The sequence below is a fragment of the Haemaphysalis longicornis genome, unplaced genomic scaffold (assembly GCF_048455015.1).
Source record: "Haemaphysalis longicornis isolate Haplotype H1 unplaced genomic scaffold, Haemaphysalis longicornis Haplotype H1 scaffold_6, whole genome shotgun sequence".
In the NCBI taxonomy this organism is placed as follows: Eukaryota; Metazoa; Arthropoda; class Arachnida; order Ixodida; family Ixodidae; genus Haemaphysalis; species Haemaphysalis longicornis.
Window position 1 is genome coordinate 20,931,553 of NW_027526407.1, and position 13,758 is coordinate 20,945,310.

At 44.4% G+C, this 13,758-nt stretch overlaps 1 protein-coding gene across 7 annotated transcripts in view; it reads right to left on the reverse strand.

Annotated features, from left to right (window-relative positions):
- LOC144142289 (uncharacterized) overlaps positions 1-13,758 on the reverse strand; it is a 79,187-nt gene that overhangs the window by 44,007 nt on the left and 21,422 nt on the right. For 5 of the 7 annotated variants that reach the window (XM_077673671.1, XM_077673672.1, XM_077673673.1 and 2 more), the window contains exons 3-4: positions 9,543-9,635; positions 3,347-3,415 (exon numbers count right to left, since the gene is read on the reverse strand). In XM_077673671.1, the coding sequence (XP_077529797.1) occupies positions 3,347-3,415; positions 9,543-9,635 (162 nt within the window). Of the gene's footprint in view, positions 1-3,346; positions 3,416-9,542; positions 9,636-9,748; positions 9,781-13,758 lie in introns of all 7 variants that reach the window. The other 2 variants (XM_077673675.1, XM_077673674.1) reach the window with 2 other exon arrangements.

Genomic DNA, 13,758 nt, shown 5'->3' on the forward strand with positions numbered 1-13,758 from the left:
CTGATGTTTACCTGCCGATTTCTTTATACGAACCCCAGAACTTCTGCGATAAGTGCGCTGCCGTCTCGGGTGAGCGCCCGTTGACGTTCGAGCCGATATAACCGAACCGCAGCTCCGAAGTTTCAGGAAAGTTCACATTGGGTGGAACTGGGTTTAACTTTAATAGCACCGAACAGTCGGTTGCACTGAAAAATGTTTTCTTCATTCAATTCTTTCAGCATTTCAGCATTCGCAGAATGTGTACGTTGGTGATGCGACATTTAATTCCTGAGGCAGAAGCTTATCGTTGCTTCTAATCGAACCCTTTGCTTAAGGTTTAAAACATTTCGAGGAGTAATGTTGCTAAGGTATTCACATGGGTTTCCTGGGCAGTTTTAGAATTAGACAGTACGTCTATCACTCAAAACACACGGTACAAGCTGTCCTAATACGTGAACTGTTGCTCCAATACCCGCACATCTTGTGAAAATACTTTAAATTGATGTCGAAACTGTGGATTTAAACCTATTCGTAATGACTTTTAGTGGAATGCGTTAAGAGTTTTCGGTTTTTAACCAGCGACCAAAGAACGCTTTTGTGAAGAATGAAAACAGGCTGCTCGCCAAAGAGAAGGCGTTCTCAACATGATTTTTAAACAGTCGTAGCAACTAGAACTGTCTTCCGCTAGGGCTCTTCCTTTACAATTGTCATTAATCCTTACCATGGGGGGTAAAAAACTGAAACTGGAAGAATTGAATGGTGGCTACTTAGGGGATGACTACGGAAAAATGCGATTTTCTGCCGCCTTCTGAAATGCTCTTGCTTTATTATCTGTCAAACGTAAAGTAAAATTTAGGAAGAGGGTATTTTCTGCCTAAAATTCCATTGGCTCACGCACATCTGTTGAGAAAAACCTTTTCCAATCAACTGCAAGACCAGGAAGAAACGCTGACAAATCTTCGTTTGAAGAACAGTAGTTTGTCTATTCCAATACTGGATTGCGCAATTGGAAAGCAGGATGAAAACGTATTCGCATGCGGTGGTTTTCTAACGCGAGCTCTTCAATTGCTTCAATCATAGGAAATGCTTCAGAAAATTTACCAGGATTTCGAACGCCTTAACGGTCTCCGAGATCGCACTCCGCACAAACAGTGTTGCTTGCTACGAAGCTTCACTGGATGAGCTTAAATAAGAACCCTTACGCACATGCCCATCAGCAGTAAGATAAATAGACAACTATTGGCATATACACGACCTACTTTGGCCCGGTCTGCGCACCCATGACTCCCGTTTAAATAGCGTTCACTGTGGCTAGCTTGTGTACTATGCATGGGAACAATAAAGAACCTAGCATCGAAAGTGTTCCATATGAGCATATGGTTCTCAAGTTTTGTTTAGTGCAGAAGTGTTGGCGCCAATCACACGGCTATTTTAGATGCGACACTGAGAGGAGCATCTCTTGCCGGCGGCCCTGTCCTTCCTGCGTCGTCGTAGTCTGCGTCCGCACAGCTGCGTCTCTCCTCCGCTCGCCTCCTCTCCTCTCTCCGAAAGCGAACACTCCCGCCCAACATCTGCGGGCGTGTGGCCCAGCGCACTCTCACTCCGCCGGCGGGCGGCGCTGCGCGCGGCGCAAGCGCGCTGTGCGCATGTGAAGCGCTCTCTCTCTCCGCGGTCTCCTCTCCTTCGGGCGTGCTGCGCATATAAGCGGAGTGCCGCGCTCCGGCCGGTCTCAGTCGACGGTCGTTCACGTTGCTGACTCTCTCTCTCTCTCTCTCTCACATTACCCGACGATTGCTCACGCAATTCGAGTAATCTACCCAACGGAAACGCACAATGGAACCCCCTTCAGCGTCGCATAGCACCAGGGTTCCCGCGAGGGGAGGTGGGCGTAATATTTTTCGATGTCGCAGAAGAAGGAATTTGATTAACCAGACGCTTACAAACATCTGATGCTATACAATGCACGGAGCCCTAGCAACAGCCCCACCGAGAATTGCGTTAACCGAAAAAAAAAACTGATATGACCAGAAAATGTGGTTTGTTTGAATGCAAGAGGAAGAAATAAAAACTAAAACTGAACCATTCTTCAACATATTCGGGAAGCAGAGAATATAAATTTTAACAGAGAATGTATGCACAGAATAAATACCTCACACAAATCATGTTTTACCATTGCCTGTCTACCTAAAGGTGCTCCAAGAATGGAAACCTAACACTAAGTTTAAGTGGAAATAAACTTTGCGCTACGAGGACAGGACGATAAAAGGATACAACACATCGTCCCGTCCTTGTAGCGCAAAGTTTATTTCCATTATGTCAGACCAACTAGCCCGCCAGGATGCTTTAATGAAGTTTAAGTGGTTCCCGAACGTGGTTATTCTGAGTTAAAAACTCACCGTGACCTATGGCTAGGAACCTTGAGGTTGGCCGAATATTTCTCACATCCTAACCCTTTCGGGAGCGAAGATATAAAATTTATTTTGGAAGGCACTGTTACATATTGCAAGGCACTGAGTAAATGAAATGATCTCAAGGGTACATACCAGGCCGCGACAATGTGACCTTCGTCACCTTTCGTATGATTGCTAAAATAAAGTTGCAATTGAAACGTTGCCGTAGTAGGAACACCAGCATTTTATACGTGCATCAACAAATGGCTTAAGCTGTATAGTGTTCGGTTCATAACCGAAAAGCGAATTCTTTGCGGAATCAGCAATACAGAAACGAATTAGCAGTTTTTCTTCACTGGTTGACAGAGCACCTACAAACTCTGTGCACCTCATGTATTACTACCTGTGATCTCTTTAACGTGTGCTCCGACATGTCATTTTTTACCACGTTGTGGGTGTTTGTATAGTGCTCTTGCAAGTTGGAATTTTAGTGTTTCGTAGCATTATTACCGCTCCTTATTGCCTCGCCTAATAGCCTTACCCTTTCCCCTAGAGAGCGATTGGAGATGTCGCTGTCCAGCACTGCCTTGGAGGATCAGCTTTTCCTGGTTACCAGGTTCCACAAGTCCAAGACAGCTCATGTAATTTTCTGAATACGGAGCCACTCCCACCCAGCGCCTTTCACGCTTACATTCTCTGGAATAAAGATTTCCCTGCTCCTCCCAGTGTGAATCCGCAAGGGAAATCGGGAATTTTCTCCTCTTTTGAAGGGCAAAATGCTCGGCTTCAGGCGTGACCGCGCTGTATGGTTTCCGTCCTAATTCACGGCATGTTGATGATATCAGTACGCTGGCAGATTTTACTCTTTCCCATTTTTTGTCTTTTAAAGGCGGCAACTGTACCGATGAAATCACTGACTCAAAATATTTTCCGAGACTGAGCGGTGGCCGCTTGGACGGTAGGGATAAATAACTCACCTGCACTTCAGATGGTCGATGCTGTCGGTCACGTTTGAATAGTTCTGGGTGGCTCAACTTAAAGTGGGTCTGAAAAGGAATAGAATTTTATTACTATAAGATCGTCAAAGTTTCAAACTAGCAATGAATATTCTTTGTACCAAGTGACACATTTTTTACTTAAGAAGGAGAACTGAGAGGGTGAAAAAGCCAAACATTGGGTTTGTGCACTTGGTCCTAATGACATCTTTTTTGTTCTTGGTAGGTGATTTGAAAAGAAAGGATGAAAAGCTAACCATCAATTATTTCTCACCCTCATATTACCTTTACTACCTGTGGCAAGTGTGCGCTGGACGTTGTTTTGGCCATCAGGGTTTACTTTGAGACCAAGTATTTACAACGCGCAGGAAGACGATAATCTCAGCGGTTCCGAAGAGCAGTGTGAACGTATGTAGCCCATTACGTTTCATCAAAACATCACGTCACCCTTCCGACTATTGCGACAACCAGTACAAACGCGCACACAAATGTGCACCTCCAAAGCACGAAATGAATTTACGCGTGCTCCAAACGTCTCAATATCTTCCCTTTTTGCCCACTTTTACGCACTTTATCCTTATCCCATTCTCTGCATTGGGGATAATGCAGAGAACACCGAATGCTGGGTAGGCGGAAGCGATCAGTTCTCATTGTCAATCCCGGCGGCCACCTTTCAACAACTGAGATTAAGGGGCACATTCATGAGCTATTGCTCAGAAGACCAGTTTTGAAGTGCTGTCAAGCCTGATCCCACTCAGTGCACCTTGGACACGGTGCGCGTCCCGGAAGTTTCTATCGAAGCCTATCTCTTCATCACTGAATAAAAGTTCATTCTCTCGTTCTCTCTCCCTCTTTCAGTGGTCATGAACATCTAGCAAGAGAGAAGCGGGCGTTCGGCTGTAGTCAGCGGAGCAATGTTTCTTAACTCGAAGCTTTCTATGCCATATTGGTGCCATTTATTGTTGCGCCCAATACGAACTGCATGAAACCAAATGGCGGTTTTCCAAAAATACACATCAAAGGCTTCAAAAGAAAAACAACGCTTCCCGTGTTCGAAATGAAACTCCTCGCGTTGTGCAGCCGGCGTCTTCTCGATTGCGCCATTTTGACACAGTGGAAACAGTTTGGATTTTCGACTGACTGAAGTCCCTTTATAAAAAGCTTCGCGCTTTCATCATCTTTCTCTTAAGAAGGGGGCTTTGGTTTTTGGGATTGTGCCACTATGTTACGTACACTTCTGGCAATGGCTTCAGTTTGGTTACTCACTTGACATGCAAGCGATATTATATTATGAGATGGGTACAAGCCAGTAAATTCCTGTGTGATGAAGAAAGTTAAAAGTGTTTCAATGACGCGCCCTCTTCCTAAACCTACCTAAAAGATATCAAAGCTCCCTTGCTTCGGAAATGATTCCACTGTAGTGCTAAGGTAATCCCCTTATGTAATACACCCTCGCGGAGGCCTTATGGGTATTGTGAATAAATAAGTAAGTAAATTTTGTATAACTGAGCAAAAGGAACATTTTGTAGTGAAACAAAATCAGGGGTCTTCCCAAATTTCAGCAGTGCTCGGGATTGCACCCAAGTCCTCTGATCCAAAACCCACGATTCTACCCCTAGGCTACTGACGCTTTGAAAATACTGCTGAGGCCAGACAGTGGGGCTCGTTAAGCTGGGGCTCAAAACACTAAAATGAGTGCCTACGCAAACCAGCGGATGGAGCTTTGTGCGACGAGGAAGTGGTGGGTTTGGACCCGCAAGAAAACGGAATCTCCCCATGGAGTGGTTTAACATCACGAAGAACTTGGACGTTGTGCCAGTTGCATGTTTTGCTAGTTTTAACCAGATCTTTACGTATTAGTATGATGATTTTTCACAACACTCATCACCCGCTGGGCTTCTATTATGGACAGATAAAACGTCCTGGACATGCCAAATTAGTAGGACACCTCATTTGGGAGCTGCTCTTGATTAGCCGTAACGTTTGTTTCTTGTTGAAATTTGTTAAATGGGACAAGGTGAATACTGGAAGGGTATGAAAAAAATAGGAAATCGAAGAAAACTCCCTTGTTAATGTGGCCAATTTATTGTTAACACCACAAGTCGAGAAAAATACCCTTGACACTACGTTACCCTTTGTGCAGTCAAACTCTTCTGTAATAGTAATTAACCTCGGTAAAATTAACTGAAATATGTTGGCAAAGAATATTCCATAAACATTTTCAGTTTTCTGAGATTACTGTTCATTGCTTTATTCTTCATATAGGAAGTGCCTAGCTTTGATAAAGGTTGTTACAGCACGGCGGTTATAGGCAACAATAAAACATGTCTTCATAGGTACAGTCACTCGCGTCTCTTGCACCTTGCACCCGGCTCCAATCTCTAAAAGCCCTTAAAAAGAATGCGAAAATGTACTTGTTCTTGCACGGCACTCTTTCTCTTTGTGTTCGGGAGGGGGGGTAATTTTGACTGGAGATGTATTTAGATTTATTGAAATAGTGTTTACGAACAACTCCAGTACTACAGAAAAATACACACAAAAATTTCAAACCCAGTTGTTTTCTACGCGAAGAAAGCGATTGCTAACTTAATTCGGTTTTTCTCGTAGTACAGCGGTCTGATCAGTTGTATCGTGTTGCAATGTACCACGCATCTCTGTTCCGCTTTTTTAAGAGTTTGTTTGTTTACTTGGCCTGCAGTGGGCCTTATACTGGGCATGCGTACTCCAAAGGCAGCCTAACATGGGTTAACTAGGCTGTATTTTTTTAAATCGTGGCATGCGTATCTCAGGTTCTGCGGCATAAAGTCAAGAGCCCTTGCAGCTTTACCAATACCATGATTAAAATTTGCATTCCAGGAAATTTCATGTGTAAAACAACACCGGGATGCTTGCATTTTCTTTAGGTAGCTATCACATGCGTGTTTGGAATGTTTGCATGCTTCCATTTGCTTATTTTTTTTCAACAGGCATATGAACACACTTTTTCTCATGCAATGCCACATCCACTTTGCCACCACCCTGCCATACGGTACAAAATGTACTGCAATAAAACACCATCCTCTTTGTCGGAACGTGTCGATATCAAACTCCAAAATCGCTAAATAAACGTATGCACGACGAAGTATACGTAAAAATATCATTATTGAAAGAAATTAAAGCAGTTTCACTTAACGTGAAACCTGTGAAATGCGGAGCAGTGACTCCATAAAAGCTGTGGCGCCCTCTCCTGAGTAGTTTATGTATCACCCTGGCGTGGGTTTGTAAAGTAGTCAGTAGAGGGCGCTGCAGCCCCTGAAATGATTGTCAGGAGCTGCACAGAGATTCGGCCACCACGGGGTGAGGGGGAAACGACGCTGGCGGAGGCTTTGGGATTTGGGGCGCGGGGAAAGCTCAACTTCAAGGCCATAGAGGCGACGAAGAGGCGACTGGAGTGGTGGTGGAGGAAAAGTAGGGAAGGGATGGGTACGCAGGCGGAGTAATCATACGGATGAGAATATAGAACAGCGAGGGGAGAAAAAAGGGGGGTGGGGGCGATGAGTTTAAAACAGAAAAGAGGGGGAGATCGGAGGGAGGAAGCAAATCTATAGGTTAGCTGGGATTAGGGCAAGTAAACGTAATAAAACAGGCAAGTTGGTTGCTGACAACCGACGCCCCGATTTAAAGGGAAAGCCACTATAATCATAATCATCATCACTATGATTATAGACACTGAATTGAATTTTCATTATTTTGGGGTAATTAATGCGTGAATTCATGTTTTTTCTCATTTTATGTTATTGTGTACATATTCGCGGACTAGCAATGGCAGCCTCAGTGGTAACGGCGCAGGGCAAAGATCACCCCCAAAACTTAACATTCAAGGAACGCATGCCTGGGTGACACAATGGGTTTGACATGGGCTTCCTAACGTGGGAGGCACAGGTTCGAGTTCGAAAAGGGGAAGCGGGACCTTTTCGAAGCCCCTGTTTCAGTGCCTTATGCGTTACGTTACGCGTTACATGGGAGGATAGATATCATCACCCCTGACGAGCAACGACCACAATCCGGGCACGTGAAGTGCTCCAAACTTTAAAAAAAGAATCGCAGCTACACTAGTGCCACAAGGTGAAGCCCTGCGGCCCGCCTGATAAAAAACATCCACAGGACGAGTCTTTTTCGTTTACAAAAACGCATTGACGCCTGCCAAACAAGTAATCACACATCCAGGTTAACATATTTTAGAACAAATTTGGAAACTGCGACGTAACGAGGCCAAAAAGGTGCCAAAGGCTATTTGAAAATATAAAGACAACCTGTTTGCCCGTTCTCCGTTAGAAACATTGGAAGCTCATAAACGAACACAACAACCTGTGACATAGCAGAAAATTCTTTGCGAAAATCATGCCGGTCATCTATAACTATGTTGTCCGTGATTTCGTGGTGGACATGTTACCGGACCCGCTGAGACAGAAGCAGAATTTACTGGCTTTATTTTTAGTGCATTTTGCATCTGCGTGATGTTAGCAAGTTTGCACTTTACCGTTCCATTTTTCCTACCCTAATTATTTTAAATTCTATGTTGTCAGTGATTTCGTGGTGGACATTTTACTGGACCCGCTGAGACAAAAGCAAAATTTACTGGCTTTAATTTTGAGTGCATTTCGCATCTGCGTGATGTTAGCAAATTTTCACTTTACCGTTTCATTGTTTATACCCTTATTCTTTTAAATTCATGATATGACGAGTGAAACAGGTATCTAATACTATTGCAGCATTTCACTCCAAGCGTACAAGATTGCAAAAACATTTGCATCAAAGCATCGTGTGTGAGTAAATTTAAACCGCATCAATGAAACTTCTCAGAAAGCAATAATAGCAAAAGCCTATGTGCATTATTAAAGGGGTGTTGCAGGTCCATAAAACCTGCACACGCCTCCCCCAGCATTTAAAGTAAATCATCCTGTAAGAGGGTTTTATTCCTAGCAACAAAACTACCGACAAAGCAGGCGAATTAAAAAAATCCTTCACTGCCTTTTCTACAATTAAGGTAACAAAATAGCGTGCTGTGTATGAGAGCTAGGGCAACGGATCTACACAAAATACAATCCCCTGTGGTTTGGGAACATCTGCAATAGTGTGAGAACAGCCAAAGTTTAGAAGCAGCGCAATCTTTTGTAAAAATATTTGGAAACAACGTTGTGAGCTTTTTGTACCTCTTCAATTTCCCAGAAAGTCTGACCCATTACCAAAAAGTATGACGTGCTTAATAATGCTGAAGTCAAACAAAGGGGGAAACCGGCAAAATATTCGACTTATAGGCTGCGCCTGCTGCAATGAATTGCGAATCTTATTTCGGCCTAAACGTTCGCAGGTAAGAATAAATTTAAAACAATGTTATTATGGGTGTTATTTAGAGAATTAAAGAAATGGTCTCATAAACGCCCGTGGGTACAATTTTTGGGCGCACGTTAAAGATCCCCAGGTGGTCGAAATTAACCTGGAGCCATCCCCTACAACGCGCCTCATCACCTGCGTTGCGTGGGCGCGTTAAATCCTGCAATAAAATCAATTACTCACTCACTCACAAACTCACGCAGGCACTCACTCACTCACTCGATCACAAGCTCACGCAGGCACTCACTCACTCACTCACTCCCTCCCTCCCTCACTCACTCACTCACTCACTCACTCACTCACTCACTCACTCACTCACTCACTCACTCACTCACTCACTCACTCACTCACTCACTCACTCACTCACTCACTCACTCACTCACTCACTCACTCACTCACTCACTCACTCACTCACTCACTCACTCCTCACTCACTCACTCACTCAATAAATAAATAAGTAAATAAATAAATAAATAAATAAATAAATAAATAAATAAATAAATAAATAAATAAATAAATAAATAAATAAATAAATAAATAAATAAATAAATAAATAAATAAATAAATAAATAAATAAATAAATAAATAAATAAATAAATAAATAAATAAATAAATCACAAATGGACTTATCTGCTCAAGATTTCTGAACCGATGCAGTGACTGAAGAGGAAACTATTTCTATGTATAATTCAAATTAGCATATATTAATAAATTTCCTGCAAAACCTTTCTAGCCTGCACAGAAGAGCGAAACATAGCGCCCCCTAAGATAAGGAGTTAGCTATTTTAAAAGCGACAATTCTCACCTTAAGACCTTCATACTTGCAACGTTGACCGCATCCAGGACACTGAATAACGGCGTCGAGAAGGGCTGTGTTGTAACTAACGAATGGCGGAATCTGATGTCAGAAAAGAAAGCATTGTTACGCTCATCAATACCAGGAGTGCTGCTAAACACACATGCTCTCGTCATGCCGTGAATAAAACGCAACTTCACAGAATAAAAATTTACCCTTTCGAATAATGGTTCAGGAACACTTGTACCTGCATCGATAAAGAGATTTTCCAGTTTTTTACTTCATAGTTAGTACACAGATTTCTTTGGTTGTCAACCATGTTTAGGAAGGAGGACAACCTGTCATGTGTTACTTCCCGGTACTTTTGGTACTTTTACGTAGATGACGTTAACTGTTATTCTAACACCAGCTTTACTTAATGGCATGCACTGCCATTGCCGGAATGTGCACTAAAATATCTGCTCTAGTTTTCGATATTTCATTATGCAGGCACAACAGTTGGTCTCTTGAACGATAACTTTGATTTATTCATATTGCACACCTGTATGGGTGCACTGGACTCTTTGGGAATGACAAAGCTGTTTTCCCCTTACCTCACCAGTGTACACGAACGATTCGGTCCCACTCATGTCACGAGACCGAGCTTACAGTTCATTTGGAAGCGCGCCCTCTTTACAGGGTATACTGAAAGGTGACTAGTTTGAGGGCCGCTTGCACGCCACTAGGGCCTTATTCTTCACGGAAAATTACCCCGTCTCTCAAGCTCCTATTCTTTCTGTGTAAGAAGCAACCCTCCCCCCTTACTCTTAATAGCTGGAAATTAGCTATTATATTTTATTCTTAAGGCTGGGTTTGACGAGTGAGTCATCATTTTTAACACAAAAGTGTTTTGTTCCGGGATACAGAACGATTTCCCAGATGCCATATCCCTCACGGAAGTGAAGCCAGTAACCCCAGTACAAAGGGTTAACCCCTGCACAAAGGGTCTTCTTGCGGGGAAGTAACCATTTGTACTAAACAGTAAGTTATACGTAGGGTTCGTTTTCGGGTTTTATATTTGAACACAAAAGGGTTTTATGCCGATACACCAAGATTTCACTGACGTCATATGCGTCACGGAAATGACGCCAGTACACCTTTGCCGAAGCAATCCACCAGCAGGACGTCGCTCGCCAAGCTCACACACATGACAGCCGCTGACCCACAAATCATGCTCAGCTGCAGATTTTGCTGCAGGTTTCACTTTCGTGTTTTACCTATTCCTATGACAGGAATATACAGTGTTTTTCCTTGTGTTTTTACGACTCGCTTGACTACATGAGGCCATGCGCAAATGTCCAGGAACAATAGTTCTCATGTATTGATATCAATTAGTTTAACAGTTGATCTTGGTCTTCACAAACCTTAAAAAGGACGTAAAACGAGGAACATTATGCCAAAGGTATTCATTATGGTATTTTATAGGGCAAGTACCTTGAAGAGAGCAATGGCATTCTGCTAATACATTTTTTATTCAGATGTTTAAATACGTAGTTTGAACAGTAGATACCGAAATTTTAAATTGTCGCGGAAAATAAGCAATTGAAATTTGTCACGTAAACGGGCGATTGTTCATTCGTACCTTACAAGCGTGAAGCTCGTGTACTGCAGACGGCTTGAGCCTGGGCAGAGGGTGCTCGGCGACGTTTATTGCGAGTACTTGTAGACACCGCAAGCGAATGGATGTTCATTCGTTAAGATGTGGCTAAGGGCCTGAAATGCATGGTTGTCGGAATGGAAGAGCTGTCCTTAGTAACGTTCGGCAGTGCGAAGTCATCCAAGGTTCTACGGTGCCGGCGAGTACAGGTGACGCTATGCGGACACGCTCGTGGAAAGCCAGGCATGTTGAAAGCTTTAGAAGTTCCGAAGATTTCGACCCTTACGAGTCTGGAACTCGACAGCGTAATCGTGCAAACCCTCAGAGAAATTTGGTACGACATAGCCGACGCCTTCCAGCCGAGTACATAAAATGCAAATAAAATCAACATACCGGTTGGTTCAGACACCTACGGGTAGGTGGCCGCGGGCAGGATGGACAGGAACAACAAAGATCTGACATCTCTAGAAACGTTTCTGCGTTAGACGGTTCAAGGGATTCTCGAATCTCCGGAGTGACGGTTAGCTAGCGCCATGTGTCTGTCGAGTGGTACACGAAGGCATTTCGAATTCGAAGCATCTACTGTATGGCGGCGGATGAGCTGCTGTTACTCATCGCCGGAAATCGAAATCCCTAAGGCCCGTCCGAGCACTCGTAAGAAGACAAGAACCGAGCAAGAAGTTGAAGACGTAATGACGAACGAAGAGGCGCAAGTAACATGTAGTGCTAGCCAACTGACACCCGAGGGCGCAGCTACCCAGAAGGCAATCAACTCGGAGGTCGTATCGTGAAAACGGGATTGCACAGATATCGCCACTGAAAAGGCAGCGCGTGGACGCCAGCCCAAGCGACAGTTATCGGTGGGCAGTTCAAGAAAAGGTGAAGCACCTAGGAAAAGTCAGATAGGTACCGCGCTAAGGAGCCACCGAAAGAATGCCAGAGAAGCCGGTAGGAAACAGAGGACGAGGGAAACACCTTGTGGTCGCTCAGTGCTACCGGACCTTAACCCATGCAAGTCAAGGCTCTCGTCAGTATCGTGTCGCTAGTGATGGAACTTCACACTGGGACCACTGTTTCGATAATATGGGACGAGGCGTTTAATGTGCTTTTTCCAGGGAAGACGTTGGAACATAGTGGCGTGGACGTCAAAAGCTATTCTGGGGAGCTGTCCGCCGTGTTGGGATGGATGCCGGCAGCAGTGACTGTTGGCGTGCAGGCGGTAAAGTTGCCGTAGTTAAATGTGAGCCGAATGTGCTCGAGACTTTAGGTATTACCATATCGAAGCTGCGAAAAATGAAAATAGTGTCCACAGTTGAATGCATGGTCGAGCAGTTTAGCGGCGTTTTTTTTTTTTTTTTTGAGACAGCCTTTGTACAAGGAAGGGTTTGCTGGCTGGGATTACGCTCAAAGGCTGAGCAAGGCCAAACTTCTACAAGGCGCGACAAGTTCTGTTTTCACTTGGTGACATGTATGTCGAAGAGTTGCAGTGTTCGCAGCGCGAAGAAATCATACGCCATGTGACGACGTCGTAATGGGTCGCGCCTGTGCTTCCACTGTTGAATAAAGACGGTAGACAGGCGTGTATGGTGATTTTAAAATCCCGATCAACCCTAGCTGTTAGAGTCACTGAAAGTTCCCCTTCCAACCACTGCTGTAGCTCAGTGGCTAAGACATTGTGCTGCTGAGCACGAGGACGCGAGTTCGATTCCCGGCCGCGACGGCGTCTTTTCTGATGGAGGCGAAATGCAAAAACGCCCGTGTGTACGACATTTCCTAGCGCGTTAAAGATACCCAGGTGGTCAAAATTAATCCGGAGCCCTCCACTATGGCGCGCCTCTTTCCTGCGTAGCGTCGGCGTATTAAACAATACAATAGGAAAGTAAAGTTACCATTTCCCAGAATCGGAGAACTGTTCGCCCAAACTGCGGTGAAAGAAAATTAAAAAAAAAACATGGAAGGTGTTTACCAGCAGATAACGTTGGAGGCCGAGTCGGATGAGCTGGTTACCATTAACACCGTAAAAGGATTGTTTCAATTCACAAGGCTTCCGTTTAGCGTCGTGTCGGCGCCCGCTTCGTCCGAACGGGAAATGGACAATTTGCAGGACGATCTCCCGAACGTCACTGCCTACTTCGACGATATTCTCGCGACGGGTAGGAACGACGAGGACCACTGGAGAAACGTAAGTAAAGTGCTCAACAGCCTTCAGGATACCTGCCTGCATTTGAAGTTAGCCAAGTGCGAATTCACGAAAGACCGCCCCAAGTAATTGGGCCATGTAATCACCGTCTAAGGTCTACACTAAGCCCCAGGAACGCTGACGTGAAAACCTTGCAGGACAGGACTAAAACAGGACGTGAAAGCCTTGCAGAGCTACATTTGTTCTTCAACTCTAACTGGGAATTCATTCCTCACTCGTCGGCAGTAATCAATCTGTTGATTGGTCTGGCGGTACAAGGTACACCGTGGGCTTGGGCGCACCGTCAAGAGGACACCTTCGCGGAAGTAAGAAGGCTTTAGCCCCTGCAGAGATATTGGCGCTTGGAAGCGCCGTGGAAGGCGTGGAAGGCGTACGCCAGTCTCCTTCCA